Genomic DNA, 15,074 nt, shown 5'->3' on the forward strand with positions numbered 1-15,074 from the left:
ACATAGTATTCGTGGGATTAAATACATTTAAATGTATCAGTAACATTACAAAATATCAATAGGTTAAAATCGTACCGTATGTTACAAATTACATTCTAGAGACACCGGTTTTAACAAGGCCGTGGCTGATGGCTGCAGTGGCGAGCTTAAGTTAGTGTTTACCGACCGACCGACCAAAAACGTCACAAACTGAATGTTTTACTTTTATTCTATTCCAGTGGGTAATTAAGCTACGACAGCAGAAGGACAATAATGAAGCGACTTTGATAATACACCTCAGGTCACCGAACCATAAAGTTTCTTTTAATCAGTGAGGGATTTTCATTCTTCCCTGCTTTTAATTATTCCAATAATAATGCCTTACTATCCCGTACGTACACGTAACTATTGTAATAGATTGTATTTTACTTTTTTGTACTTTCTCTTCCTAATAATTTCACTTTTAGTCTCGTCCGCTTTTCGCCGTTTTTTTTTAAATTTTAATAATTTGGTTAACTCTCGTCGGACCTTTTTATTTTTAGTTCTAAGGGGTTTTTCTTTCTAAGCTGATTACTTCAGAGCATTGGTGTGGCTATTGTTATTATTATTATTGTAGCTATTGCCAGCAGCTGCAGCAACAGCATCCCAATCACTTATTGGTGGTTCAGTTGCAGTTAAAAGAATTGCTATTAGGCCTTACTTACGAAAAACGCATTTTTATTATAGGGTGCAAATAAAGTCAAATGTACCAAACTATGTATTCTCGGGTGTAAGAATCCGACAAATTACAAGGGGACCACGATTCCTCTTTCCTCTACTTTAACACTTTTTTTTAAATGCCAAAATAATTGCAATTAAAGGATAACTTTACCAGTATTACATAATTTGACAAAGTATTAGAAATGTAGGCCTACATCAATATTACGAGATTTTCGATTTTTCCAAAACGCCATCGCCGTACCGTCGCCGTGAATTTGCTTAAATGACGTCATCTGTGCATCATCTTGCCATGATCTGGCCCAAAGAGATTTTATATAGATTGGCTAGAGGGCGTCTTCATTGGAGTTCGCCCTCTAGCGGTGGAATCACTCAACCACGCTCATGTCATCAAAGAAGAAGTATCTCTCTGAGTGAATTCCCCCGCGCGCGGCTGCTGCATGCTGCTGGCCTGGGTGGAAAACATGCCGTCGTGTGTTGTTCCATGTTGTGAATATTATGAAAAGGCTCGATTAGAAGGCACATCGTTTCATTCTTTTCCAAATGATAAGGCGTTTGCGAGAAAATGGTTAGTCGTTATTAAGAACAAGGACTTGAAACCCAAGTGTAAGCCCTCGACTTACAAAAACTTGCGAGTTTGTGGAAAGCACTTTCGAAAGACAGATTTCCTTCCTGATCCAAAACACGATTTGGCTCCACATCTCTATAAGCCTAGACATCGTCTGAAACCCGATGCAGTACCAAGTATATTCGCATTTAATAGGCCTAAGCCTATTAGTGTTGGGCCTATAATAAATATGAGAAGTGGATTTAAAAAAAGACAGGTTATTCAAGAATTGGTAAGAATAAATGCAGAGCCATCGTTATTAAATTTAGCGCCCTCTATATAATGTGTAAAGTACGTCCTGAGTCTGGGAATATATTTTTTTGTTCATCCTTTATTAATTACTATTACAATACAGTATTTTTAATTTATTGTACAATTTTTTTTTTTTTCTTTAAATTAGGTTTTTTTAAAAAAATACTGTGCTTTTAATATTGTATTACTGTTCATTAACCTTAGGCCTGTTGCACCAAAATCAGTCCAGCGGACCAGTTTTGGCTGCCAAAATCTGTTCGGCCGGACCAATTTTGGCCGCCAAAAGTTGGTCTGGTCTTACAAATATATGGTGCGCAAAATGAGTCATAATGTATATATCATTTAAAAAAAAGGACATGATTAGTCATTATATTGAAAACTACAGGGTTTTATTTGTTATTTTAATATTATAAATTAAGCCTGTTTTTTTATTATCATTATTAGTAGTAACTCATCAATAATTAGTACTAATTGTTAGGCTTTTTGTGTACAATGTATCTCTGCCTGTTTTTAATCTATTTTGTTCTTAAAATTGTTTTAACATCTTAGTTTCCCCATGATGTTAAAAACAATTTAATTTATTACTTATTTATGGTTAATCAACCAATATATCAATCCAATACAATTATTATAAAAAAATTATCCAATATTGATTAGGCTGAGGAAGAAAAAAGGCCTCAATCATAAAATAAAATCTAGCTTGCAATATCAGCTGAAATATGAGTGAACACCTAAGTCATGTTTTTTTTATTTATAGTATTTATTCGACAAGATAACTTTACTATATATCATGGGATATTTTTCTAGCCATAAACAACTTAAAACAGCTTCATTGCCTAGTAATTCAATTAAAATCGACAGAAGAAAACCCCGGACCGATTTTGAACTCCTGGCTGGTCTGCCAGACAATTATCTTGTTTGTTAAAATGATTTACTCATTTTGAGATAGAAAGACTTTACAGCATCTTTCACACTGCTCATATGCAGTTTCAAAGTCTGTTAGCGGACCCTGCAAGAACAATTTAGGATTATAAATACATTATTTAGATTTAAAAAAATGTATTTACAATTTACAAATAATGAATGTTATTGTTTACAATATGAGTTTAATATGGAATTGGATATTTTCATGAGATGATGAAGAGTTGTGAAAGATTGACTCTGTTCTATTGAATGAAACACTATTTTATTTAATATTTCATCATAGTGTACCACTTTTCAGTCGATATTTGTATACTATTATACAGATATTGCCTGCTTAGAGGTTAAATATACAGTAAGATTTGACATCCCTGAGGGAATATATTTCCCGAAGCGCGAAGCGGTAGTCATGTGATGCAGTTACAACCAATCACTGTCACATATTTACATAGGCTTGTATGTAATATAATATTTTAATAGATGTTGTTTTATTATTTTTGATTGAAAGAAAGAAAATAAATGTTTACGTTGAATTTAATAGATGTTAGAATCATACTTACTGGATATGGGTCTACTATGATATTTGTGCTTTTGTCTGTGTCAAGATCACCAAGTAAGATCAGCTGGCATTTGCTATCATCTGGTTTACGTCTTTTTAATTGTCTGAGAAATTCCAAAAATGATTTGATACAGTTTTAAAGTTGTAATATTTAAAAAAAATTAATACAGTAATCAAAATATTTAAGGTCACAATAACCCTTTTTGTTTTTTGACTAACCTCATATTGTCTTCATCAAATCCAAAAAGATAATGAAAATCATAATAATCTTGTTTGGTTACCTACAAAAAAAAAAAAAAAATATTAATAATTGCATATTATTATGCTATTATTTTATTACACTACAATATTATATATTTCAGAAAAATATTTTCAAAATGGATGGATTCATTAAAAAAATATTTCACTTTAGAAAGAACAGAATTACATGGGAAGTAGATTTGTCATGAGTTGACAGCCTATATCCATCTTGTTAAATAGATGAGTACAGTAGTTAATCTTTCAACAACAACTCATTTCTCCTCATCAACTCATAAACATTCATTATTTGTTGTTATTCTGTTGTTGTTTAGCAAAAATACAGTAGTACTATTAGGCCTGTACAATCTTATGGAAGAAAGGTTTGTAATGGCAATGGCCATCAGAAGTGCAGCAGTACTGTATAATAATATCAGTAAAAACCTCTATTTACTTACCTGTCTAGCTATGTGGCTACTTGGTTTACGGTTGTACTTTTTTAATGTTTCATTTGTAAGGTTGTATGGTGTGTTTCCTATATTATATGTTGCCGTAGCAGCACTGTCAATTTTCCACTGGTCTGCCACTCCTTTCTCTTCCACTAGCTCTCTGAGAATCTGTTCAGCCATAACAGACCGACATATATTGCCTATAAAAACAATGTATATAAAATATATGCAGCTATAGTAAATAAAAATTCATATACCAGCACATTGCATGATGATTGTGTAATTATATGTTCGACCATCGCTCTACCAAACCTTTGCACAATTGTCAATATAATAATAGAAGCCTGTTTGCACATGCGATGCGATTTCTAATTTGATGAAACAAAATATACTATATAGACATACATGCCTAAATAAAATAAGGGCTACTACAATGTGTTCCAAACACTAGCTGACTAGGACTAGCAAGTAAAGTAGTACAGGTATCTGGGAATCTTATCTAGGAATGTCTAGTACTGTCTGTAGTACTATATAGTAAAATAATTCAGGTAGTACTACTAGTAGACTGTGTAGTAGAGAAGGCTTAGTTAGTACTGCCTATATAATAGTCTCAATTATTATCAGTCTTATTTAATACTTGTCCTGTCTCGTATTGAAGTGAATTCACAAGTAGACTAGCTAATTAAGTAACATATATATAGGATTACACCAACTAACTTATATTATAAAATATTACCCAGACAAATAAAAAGAGCTGATTTATTTTTGTTACTGCTGCTGCTAGCCATATTTATTTCATTTGTTGTGATATAGCGCCCTCATTCTTAAGTTGTTTTATCTAGAGTCCTCATCGTCGATCAACGACGATCGATCTCTTCGCCGCGCGTGTGCGATGATCCCGGGAGTCGAGCCTGTCATAGATTTGACATGTGCTTTTGTTGTTCTTGTTTGTTATGATATATGAATTTCGGTCTTTTTGGATTACTCCGCTAAATACTAACAGGCCTAGCTATAGATAGCTACAGCTGCTGGTAGTAGTAGTAGAGTAGTACTAGTAGCGGGTCCGTAGTAGCCCCAGAAAGTGGAGGGAAGGAAGTATCTGCTGCAGACTGCTGTGTGTGTGATCAACCTGTCCTAGCCTATTAAGCGCTTGTAGTAGCTAGGCCTAGAAGAGGGCATCGACCATCATTTTTTGCCATCATGCCAAGCGGCACATGCATTGTATACAATTGTAAGAATACTCGGAGAAAGAATAAGGATTGTACATTCCATCGTCTCCCATTAAATAAAAAAAGAAAAAGTTTATTGAAAAAATGGGTGTTGGCACTGAGGATGGTCAATCCCCCAATAAACAGATACTCCATCATCTGTTCTCTGCATTTCGAGCCATCATGCTTCAAGGAATTTGGAAATTTTGGTCGAGTTACGTTGAAAGCCGATGCTGTACCGACTCTTCACATGACCGATGGTTTTGCTCAATCAGATGAATTTCGGAAGAAAAGAGATCGTTCGATATCCCATGCTGCTGTTCAAACGGAACCACAGCCTCAGGATAGTGAGGTAGAGAACCCCTTTAATAATGGTGTAGGCCTAGTTTGATTCGAATTTAGGCACAAATAAGAAAAAGAGCCACTGCCCTTCCCCGATTCGCGAGTCCTATTTTAAAAAAAGAACAATAAACAACTAAAGTAAAAGTTTCAACAAAAACATTTTTATTATCACAAGAATACAGGAACAACTTTATTGGTTTATGGTTTTCTTGAGAGTTGATGTTTAACACTTTTTTTTTGCCCATAATATATATTTTTTTAAATATTCTTTGTTGAATCTTTGCAAATATGTAATTTAAGGTTTACTAAGTGTATTTCATTATTTTCAGAGAGAAGAAGAAAAAGAAAAATTATACTTGTCATTTCCACCTAAAAAAAGGTTGAAAGTACAAACATAGTTATTTTATTCCACACATGTTATGTGCATTAATTATTTCAAAAATATTTTTTCAGGTATCAACATGCGGCAAAAAGGACAAATCTCCAAAAAACAAAACGCAGTTAGTGACTCATTCAGTTCATGATTCAAATAATCCTGAGGTAATTTCAATTCAAATCTGGTAACAAGTTTGGGGAGCCCAAAGTCGTGGGATAATCATCAAAGCCGTAGCGAGAGGTTACAAACAGATGAAGCAAAGATGCTTTAAATATAATTATTAATACAAAATATCTAATATATCTATTTTTGTAGAATAATGCTTACAAAATATGAAGGGTGAGCGAAGAATATAACTAGGTTTATGTTTTTATTTTAAAACAAATTTAAAATTTAATTTTTTAAACTAAAATAACTACAAATGCACATTATAAAAATATATCTTTTTTAGCAATCCACATCACAAACAAAGGTTCAGGTAGAGGCTAATAAAGAGTCACTCTCGCCGAAGAAAAGCCATAATGATGATGATGCTGACAATGTTGAAAGTTTGGATGCAGAAGATTGTGAGGTTAGCATATTAATTGATAAGGGTCACATGTTTTGGGTATTGGGGAAGTAGGCAGTTATCTGTCTCTGTAAATAGATACCACTGATTCACACTATACAATAAAATCATATTGCGAAATAGCACCCATTCATCATTGATCCTGTGAAAGTGCATCTCGCTTTACAATATAACAGCAAATCAATTGCTTACTAAGTGCTGTATATGTTTAATTTGTATTATTTACTCTTACCATGACATTGGATTGCAGGGAAACCAGACTATATCATCAACCTTTGGCACAATTGACAGTACGTACTAACACAATTTATGTGTAGTAGTCTAACTAAAAGTACAGTACATTTAGGATCCGTCAAATGGTTGCAATTGGTAGCGTTTGTGCAAATGTTATTGTCATCAAATACAATACATACTCAGTAGAAATGTAAATGCAGTAGATGTTGCTTTTTGTGTTAAACCATATTGCCGCTTAAATGTTTCATGAAAAGTGTCTTCTCAATAGAAATGTCCCAAAAAGGGTTCTATCTACTGTACAACATAAACTGAAACCTTTTTCAGGCATCAACATCAGGAGAAAATGGTAACAAATCAAAGCATAAAAAGAGAAATTTAGATGATGATGAACAATTGACATCGTCATCAAAAAAGCGCAAACATGATGATGATGAAGATTATGTTGCCAGCTCAGATTCAGAAGTTGAAGATTTAGATGATGAATATGAGGTAAGTATAAAATGATCAATCACACTACTGAATATTTAATCTAGGCAAATAAATGCCATTGTCAGTAACCAATACAAAGTGTCAAGTATACTGAACCGGTGATGGAATCAGAAATTTCACATAAAAAATATTTTTAAATAAGAATATACTGTACTATTAATATACTGTTAAATAATAAATTGTGTGCAAAGTTGCCACAAATTTGGACAATCTTGTTTTTAAACACAGTTGTTTAACTTTGCATAGTATTTACTGTGTCTCCATTTCCATAATTGGGCCAAATAATATGTAATGTACCATACGAACAAACCATATCATTACACTGTTTAGATTAACTATTAAAGATTCATTCTACAAATTTAAAAAATCTTTTCAGGCATCGGATTCTGATGGAAGTTCAACTAGACATAGAAGATCAGAGTTGGATGCTGATATGAATTTGGGAGATTATGAGGTAAAATCCAAATTGTTTTGATCATTTATGATGGTGGTAGTCAACTCTTGTTGTTATTTGAAATTTCATTGATTTATGCTAATAATTTATTGACATATGGTTTAATTGGCGGCATAAACAGGCCACGTGCCACCCTACAAAGGTCAGAAAAAAGTAAAATAAATAAATTTGTATAATGATTGTGATTTCATTATGAATTATTTAGGGGAAATCAGAGAAGTATATTGTATATGAGGAACAGCTGATGAAACTTATTAGGTGCCAGCAACCAAAATGCACTGCCCCTGTGATTGATATTGAAAAGAATCTTGTTGGCAGCATGCTTTCAATAACAGGCTCATGTCTGAAAAACCACAAGTTCAAGTGGTCATCACAGCCAAGATGTGGCGGAATTACTGGTCGGCCGGCCGGCAACATTTGCATGACGGCTGCAGCAGTTTTCAGCGGCAACACATTCACTACTCTCAATCAGATTTGCACATTGATGAATGTGGCGTCAATCAAAAAGTCCGTTTTTTATAACATTAAAAGAGATATTTTGGAACCAAGCATCAAGGAAATGGAAGATGAGGAGAGTGATGACGAAGATGATGAAAATGCCTAGGTACATTGATTCTTGTACTTTACCCATCCAGAAAAAGTTCAGTGCGAATGCTCTTTTTAACTCATCTATCTTTAACTTAATCTAACTCTAAATGGTTAGTTTACCGAGTAAAACTTAACCAGGAGGATTGACTTTTACAAATTTGAAAAGTACACTGAATTGTGTGGGTCATTTACACTACTGAGCAAACTGAAGTAGAGGTCACCTCATTGCCTGATTTTACTGTTATAGTTTGACTATGACTCTCAGTAAAACTTTGGTGATTGTGACTCGGTTGACTGTGGTTCTGGGTACTGAATATTATTTGTTGAAGGATTAAAGCTCTGTCTACACTATAAAACTAGTATGACAAAAAAGTGTGATGTGCCCAAATATGGTAGTGATATGCTTATATATGGTAGTGATATGACATCGTGTCCATATTTATAGGCACATCACATTTTTTTATATGATAGTGTAGACAGAGCTTTAGATTATACCTCAAATAATATGACAAAGGCTGATATACAATTACCATTGTGTTCTACTGCAGTAATATTTTGTTTTGTTTTATTTGTTTCAATGCAGAAGTGTATGAGACATGCAGAAGTTTATGAAACGTTCACTGTACAGCGTTATGGTTACCGAAATAGAAAAGAGCATAATTACATAAACAGGTTAAATAGTAAACAAAATGTAGATACTGTACTGCAGTAAATGTTGACATGATCCCTTAATTAAAGCAGAAAATCAAAGAATAGGAGTTTAATTTTTATATAGTTACGCTATTTCGTCCCAACATATAAAAAAAACATGTAGGCATTTTAATGTTTAGTACAGTAAATACTATTTTATTTTCATTAAAATTTGTCGGTCACCCTTATAAGCTACATTGCAAACCATGTAATATATTAGCATATTAACCACACGTTTTTACTAATACTGTTAATATTTAGATTTTACATCTTTTTTGTTCTCTAAATCTTTCTTTTAGTAACCAAGCACATAATTATGTTAAGTAATGTTGTACAACATTTTTATTAATTTAATACATTATTTCACTATATGATCATGCACGTACAATAGTACTTAATTTATTCTTGGTGGAAAGTACTAATTTTTTTAAAAGTTTAATTTTCAGTTTTATTTATTTTTACTGTGTTTGTTTTATATGGTTTTTAAACATTGATTTGTTCTACAAAATGATTTAAAACACATGAAGGAAATATATAGTAGTGGAATAACCATATACGACATCAATTCCTAATAATGTTGTGTTTTGAAAATCTTTTGAGAAAAAATATTAGTGTACCATTTTGTCATTTATATTTGATATAAATTTAAATTTTCAGTTTAAAATTACCATTAAAAAAAGTGAAAGTAAATGAAACTTATACATTTCAGATAAATAGGTAATTAAAACTTGTCGATTTGGAATAAATCTTGGTTGTCCAAGCCTCCTGCAACTCGTTTATCTACTAAAATTGAGCTAGGAAGGCTTTACAACTTCGATCACATTGTTCATATGCAGTTTCAAAGGCTTGTACAGGCCCCTGTAAAGCAAAAACAAAAAACAAATGTATTATTGGTTAGTCACAGCATACCTTCAGTTTATAAAATGTCCATAATTTTTAAAGTGGGCTTATGTACAGTAGTGCAAAAAATAAAGCGCAGTTTTGTTGAACATGTTCTGGAACTGAAAATTTGAATCACCTCATGTTTGTGGTATAAGGCGATAGTTACCATGCTGGTTCCTATTTAACTGTGAACAGCGTTGTGTACGCGATATGGTAACTGCGACTAGTTACAATCTAGTTACAATGAATTTCAATTAAGTTGAGCTTCATTGAATTGTTAGTCTGCTCCAAAAAATTAGTCTGCTCCATGATGTCTGACTGACTTTCAGCCATCATACACAAGAAAGTTGCTTAGTTGGGAAGATGGTATTGTTGAAATCAAGAGCTTTGGTAAATTATTTTTCTTCAGTTCAGTGCAGGGAAGTCTGTTGTGTAATGTTTACTGTAGTATGTACGGTATAAATAATACTGTATAAATAATCCTGTCCACTAATCTTCAATGGGAGCTTTGATTAATTTGACTCTAGGAAAAGTTTTATTGAATTTCAGGACAATGTAGTTCATAAACTTACTGGATATGGGTCAACTATGATATTTGTGCTTTTGTCTGTGTCGAGGTCACCGAGTAAGATCAACTCCGAGTTACTATCCTTTGGCTTGCGTCTGTTTAGTTGCCTGTATGAAAGAAAAAATAATACCCCTTAAATACGGTAAGTATTTCAACATCAATAACTAAGGATTTACTGTAATCTCAACCCATTTTTATTTGTGATGTTTAAATGTGTAAAACTGTATTTTTGATTTTAGTTATAATACAGTGAATATATGCAGGTTTGTGTCTACTGTGTAATCTTTACTGACCAACCTCATATTATCTTCATCAAAACCAAAGATGTAGTTAAAATTGTAATAATCTTGAGTGGTTATCTATAAAAACAATTACAGTTAATTACCTAAATAAACTACATAACGTAAGTGGATGCAATGTGCATGCAAGAGGAGGGTCACGGTGTGGCACATGTTTTGGACTTCTGATTGCAAGGTCGAGAGTTTGAATCTAATGCTTGTGTACTTGGCTAGACAATTCGCTCTCCACCTATGTACAAATGGGTAACTGGTAAGGTAAAAGTACAAACTGCACTGATAGCTGCAACATTTTGTTATGTATCGTAAGTTTTGATAAACAAAATTACCAGGGTAATGTTAAGTGCTTAGAAGCTTTTGAGCATTAAGCACTTTTATGTTAGAACTGATGTAGTAGGCCAACCTACACTCAAATAAGCATTTTTGCTGGCGTTGTAGAAGGGGTAAAAATCATAACCCTACTGTTACTTATGATTGCCATCCACAGTAGCCTACCTGTCGTGCTATATGATTACTGATCTGGCGGTTATGTTTTTTAAGCGTGGAATTTGTTAGTTCATACGGTGAGTTTCCTATTTCCCAAGTAGATGTTGCAGCACTATCTATCTTCCACACATCGGCAACACCCTTTTCTACTACTAGTTCACAGAATATTTGCTCAGCCATAACAGATCGACAGATATTGCCTAGATTAAAAAAAAGAAAAGTATCCAATACCAGGCCTAGTAATAATAAATAAGGCCTAGCTAGTAAGTACTATATAAATAATAAATAATATAGACCCTAGTAGAAGTTATAGATAGGCCTACTATTAATAGATAGCCTTATAATTAATACTAAGTAAATAATAGTTAATACTAAATAGGCCTAGAATAGATAGAAAATAATACAGGGTAATAATATTAATAAAATGTGGCAAAACTCTTACCTAGGCATACAAATAATGCAGATTTAGTTCCCACGACGTTTGCCATTTACTTTTAGTTAATTTTGTTTACTGAAAGAAAATAGAGGTTACCAACAAAATGAATTACAGATTGAGAATGCTATATCAGGGAGATGACTATATACTACTGTGGTGTGGTAATAAAAAGTACAGCCTGGAGAGTACCTCCCCCCCCATCATGCATGGTTGGTTCGACGGTCAACCATGTGATCGATAACTTACATGCGCCCTCTATCTTTTGCTACTAATATTGCTACTCGATCATCATCGACACTCCACACACAACATACAATTGACACACAGCATGCTGCAGCAGTATTTAATATACAGTACTGTATTGCAGCAGAACCAGTCACTCTGCTGCTTCGTGATTCTCCCGCCATTTTGTTTTGATGTTGCTAATGAAAGATTGAGAGAGGTAATAAATACTACTCTACTACTACTGTAGAGAGTACTGCTAGCCTACCTAGCTAGGAATAGGCCTAACTAGGTAGAGTGTAGATGAATTAAAAAGAGGCACGCCCGGATCGATCCGGCGCCCTACAGTACACTAGCAGCAGTACTCTAGCTAGGTAGGAGCCTGTCTATTTATGAGATGACTATGACTACTGGGCCTATAGATTTAAATTTTACAGTGTGAATTGAAAATGTGAACTCTCTCTGCACTGCAGTGTGTGTAGACTAGAGACCATGGCATGATATTATTATTTCGTTTTATCACAAATTTTAGATTAGTTACCTACCTGTCTCAAAAGTGTTTTTGATAAATAAAGCTGTAGTAGGCCTATACTATAATTACAAAATATAAAACGTTTTAATGAAAAGTACCCTTTTTTGTTAATCGTGGACGTGGTTATTAAACTATTAAAAAAGACCCATTCCATCATAGACACAAAACACAATTAGGGTTAGTCTTTTATTTTCATATATTAATATATCTTTTTATGCATTACAGTACAGTTTGTTGGCAGTCTTATCTCACATTCACCTTTTTTTTTTTATTATTGCCCATTTATTTTAACAAATATTTTTTCTGCAGAAAAATATATTTTGAAACATTTTTATTTCAGTATTTTATTAATAAAAAGAAGAATGATTAAAAAAAATCAAACATGAAATATAAGTGTGAGCACTGTGATGATCAATTTGAGTTAAACGAGCTGAAGCTACATTTAGAGAAGCATATGCAAACTAAAGAGTTAAAATGTGAACAATGCGAAGAAATCTTTTACAAAGAGGATGATTATGAGCTACACTGCCAAACACATAATCAACATGTGAAAATAATTTTACCGGTAGACTTATCTACAGAGGAGATACCTGTAGTGCCTGTACAATATGAATGTGAATATTGTGGGAAGAAATGTAAACAAAAGGAGGATTTAAAAAGACATTTAAGAATACACACAGGAGAGACACCATATGAATGCGAACATTGTGGGAAGAAGTGTAAGCAAAAAGAGGATTTAAAAAGACATTTAAGAATACACACAGGAGAGACACCATATGAATGCGAACTTTGTGGGAAGAAATTTAAGCAAAGTTCGAGTTTGAAAAAACATTTTAAAATACACTCAGGAGAGAGACAATATACATGTATTTGTGAACATTGTGGAAAGGAATTTGAGTACAATTCTGATTTGAAAGCACATTTGAGAATACACACAGGGGATATGCCATATGGATGTGAACATTGTGGGAAAAAATTTAAAAGTAATTCACACTTGAAATCACATATGGTAGTGCACACATATGAGACTCCATATGAATGTGAACATTGTGGAAAAAAATTTAAACGTGATTTTAGTTTAAAAATTCATTTAAGAATACACACAGGAGAAACACCTTTTGAGTGTGAACTTTGTGGGAAGAAATTCAAACACAGTTCGCATAGGAAATCACATTTGAAAACACACACTGGAGAAATGCCATATCAATGTGAACATTGTGGGAAACGATTTAGACATAGTACAAGTTTGAAATCACATTTGATATCACATTTGATAGTACAAACAGGAGAAACACCATATGAATGTGAATATTGTGGGAAGAAATATAATAATAGTAGGGATTTGAAAATACATTTAAGATTACACACAGGAGAGACACCATACCAATGTGAACATTGTGGGAAACAATTTAATCAATGTGGGAATTTAAAAAAACATTTAAGAATACACACAGGAGAAACACCATATGAATGTGAGTATTGTGGAAAGAAATTTAAGCAAAGTTCACAGGTAAAAAGACATTTGAGAATACACACAGGAGAGACACCACATGAATGTGAATATTGTTTGAAAAAGTTTAAAGAAAGTCGGCAATTGAAAAGACATTTAAAAAAACATACAGGAGAGACACCATATGAATGTGAATATTGTGGGAAGAAGTTTTACAACAGTTCAGATTTAAAAATACATTTGAGAAGTCATACAGGAGAGACACCATATGAATGTGAACATTGTAGGAAGAACTTTAAACGAAGTGGAGATTTAAAAACACATCTTCGAATACACAATGGAGAGACACCATATGAATGTGAACATTGTAGGAAGAACTTTAAACGAAGTGGAGATTTAAAAACACATCTACGAATACACACTGGAGAGACACCATACGAATGTGAACATTGTGTCAAGAAATTTAAGCAAAAATCACAATTGAACAAGCATTTGAGAGTACACACAGGAGAAAGACCATACGAATGTGAACAATGTGGGAAGAAATTTAAAAATAGTTCACATTTGAAATCACATTGGAAAATACACACACGAGATACACCTTATGAATGTGAAGATTGTGGAAAGAAATTTAAAAGTAATTCAAACTTGATATCACATGTGTTAACACACATGTGAGACTTGATGAATGAACGCTTTACAAAGTATTTCTTAAATATATATTTCAAATTACGGTAATTTGGAAACTTATTTGTATATTTGTACTTTTACACAAGAGACACCCTTTTGAATGCGAACATGGAAGAAATTTAAAAGTATCCATTCAAATTTAAATTCACATAAATACACACAAAGAAAAATTAAATAACAATTTAGGAGAGAAAATACAATTGGAATTGACACATTTTTTTAGAATAAACTTGGTTGGTTTTGTATTATCTACCATGTGTTATATCACAGCTAAAAGTATACTTGCCATTTCATTGGTTGATACAGTAGCTTATCGCGTGCCATGCTATGTATATTTTTCATCCACCCTCACGATTATGATATGTTGCAAGTTCAGCCATCTGTAACATTTTAAGCACCTCACCTTTTGAGCCGTTTGACATTTGATTAAAGATGGAAGTGATGGATTAATTTCAAGAATAAAAGTTTATTTTAGTAGGTGTACTAAAAACAAATTAAAAACAACCTACAAAAATAACTGTTTGTATTATTGAATGGAGACCTAGATATATAAATAATTGCAAAATAAATAAATATCGCTATCAACGTTTTGTTTGATGTGGGTTTTCTTAGCGATAAATAGGATTTTATGAAAGCAGTTTGTAAATGAGAAAATAAGTACAGTAATAAATAATTAGTTTAAAATACCTTTGCAACTTGGATTTAAAAAAAAAACAGTTTTGTCAACTTTAAACTACCTCCGCCTAGGAGGTTAAATATTTGTGTGTGTGTTTCTGCTGCAGGAGAACGTCAAAACTAAAAAACGGTTATTTACAAAATTTGAACCACAGATAGATGACGAT

At 32.9% G+C, this 15,074-nt stretch overlaps 4 protein-coding genes across 6 annotated transcripts in view; 2 read left to right on the forward strand and 2 right to left on the reverse strand.

Moving 5' to 3' along the window:
• Positions 1-1,120: 1,120 nt before the first annotated feature.
• On the forward strand, positions 1,121-8,985 carry LOC144848702 (uncharacterized). Of its 3 annotated transcripts, XM_078705557.1 has the most exons (7): positions 1,121-1,535; positions 5,725-5,811; positions 6,099-6,218; positions 6,774-6,938; positions 7,315-7,392; positions 7,598-7,996; positions 8,564-8,985. In XM_078705557.1, exons 1-6 carry the CDS (start codon positions 1,137-1,139, stop codon positions 7,994-7,996), a joined length of 1,248 nt encoding a protein of 415 aa, XP_078561683.1. In that variant the 5' UTR covers positions 1,121-1,136; the 3' UTR covers positions 8,564-8,985. The 3 variants fall into 3 exon arrangements, with proteins under 3 accessions (XP_078561683.1, XP_078561682.1, XP_078561684.1); XM_078705556.1 differs by lacking the exon at positions 8,564-8,985 and having other exon boundaries at positions 7,598-8,542; XM_078705558.1 differs by lacking the exons at positions 1,121-1,535; positions 8,564-8,985 and adding an exon at positions 4,632-5,281 and having other exon boundaries at positions 7,598-8,540.
• Positions 1,955-4,509, reverse strand: LOC144848721 (low molecular weight phosphotyrosine protein phosphatase-like). Its single transcript, XM_078705581.1, has 5 exons — positions 4,458-4,509; positions 3,731-3,921; positions 3,255-3,316; positions 3,037-3,139; positions 1,955-2,564 (listed from the first exon to the last, which is right to left on the reverse strand). The coding sequence occupies exons 1-5, from the start codon at positions 4,507-4,509 to the stop codon at positions 2,487-2,489; spliced, it is 486 nt and encodes a 161-aa protein (XP_078561707.1). The 3' UTR covers positions 1,955-2,486.
• A 240-nt stretch (positions 8,986-9,225) lies between the features above and the next one.
• LOC144848722 (low molecular weight phosphotyrosine protein phosphatase-like) overlaps positions 9,226-15,074 on the reverse strand; it is a 203,424-nt gene continuing 197,575 nt past the window's right edge. Inside the window, exons 2-6 of the mRNA XM_078705582.1 lie at positions 11,345-11,451; positions 10,912-11,102; positions 10,418-10,479; positions 10,125-10,227; positions 9,226-9,528 (exon numbers count right to left, since the gene is read on the reverse strand). Coding sequence (XP_078561708.1) covers positions 9,454-9,528; positions 10,125-10,227; positions 10,418-10,479; positions 10,912-11,102; positions 11,345-11,390 — 477 coding nt within the window. The 5' untranslated portion in view covers positions 11,391-11,451 and the 3' untranslated portion in view covers positions 9,226-9,453. The remainder of the gene's footprint in view (positions 9,529-10,124; positions 10,228-10,417; positions 10,480-10,911; positions 11,103-11,344; positions 11,452-15,074) is intronic.
• On the forward strand, positions 11,626-14,887 carry LOC144848699 (uncharacterized). Its single transcript, XM_078705549.1, has 2 exons — positions 11,626-11,780; positions 12,433-14,887. The coding sequence occupies exon 2, from the start codon at positions 12,475-12,477 to the stop codon at positions 14,218-14,220; it is 1,746 nt and encodes a 581-aa protein (XP_078561675.1). The 5' UTR covers positions 11,626-11,780; positions 12,433-12,474; the 3' UTR covers positions 14,221-14,887.

Source organism: Antedon bifida, chromosome 7, assembly GCF_963402885.1.
Source record: "Antedon bifida chromosome 7, ecAntBifi1.1, whole genome shotgun sequence".
NCBI classification, from domain to species: Eukaryota; Metazoa; Echinodermata; class Crinoidea; order Comatulida; family Antedonidae; genus Antedon; species Antedon bifida.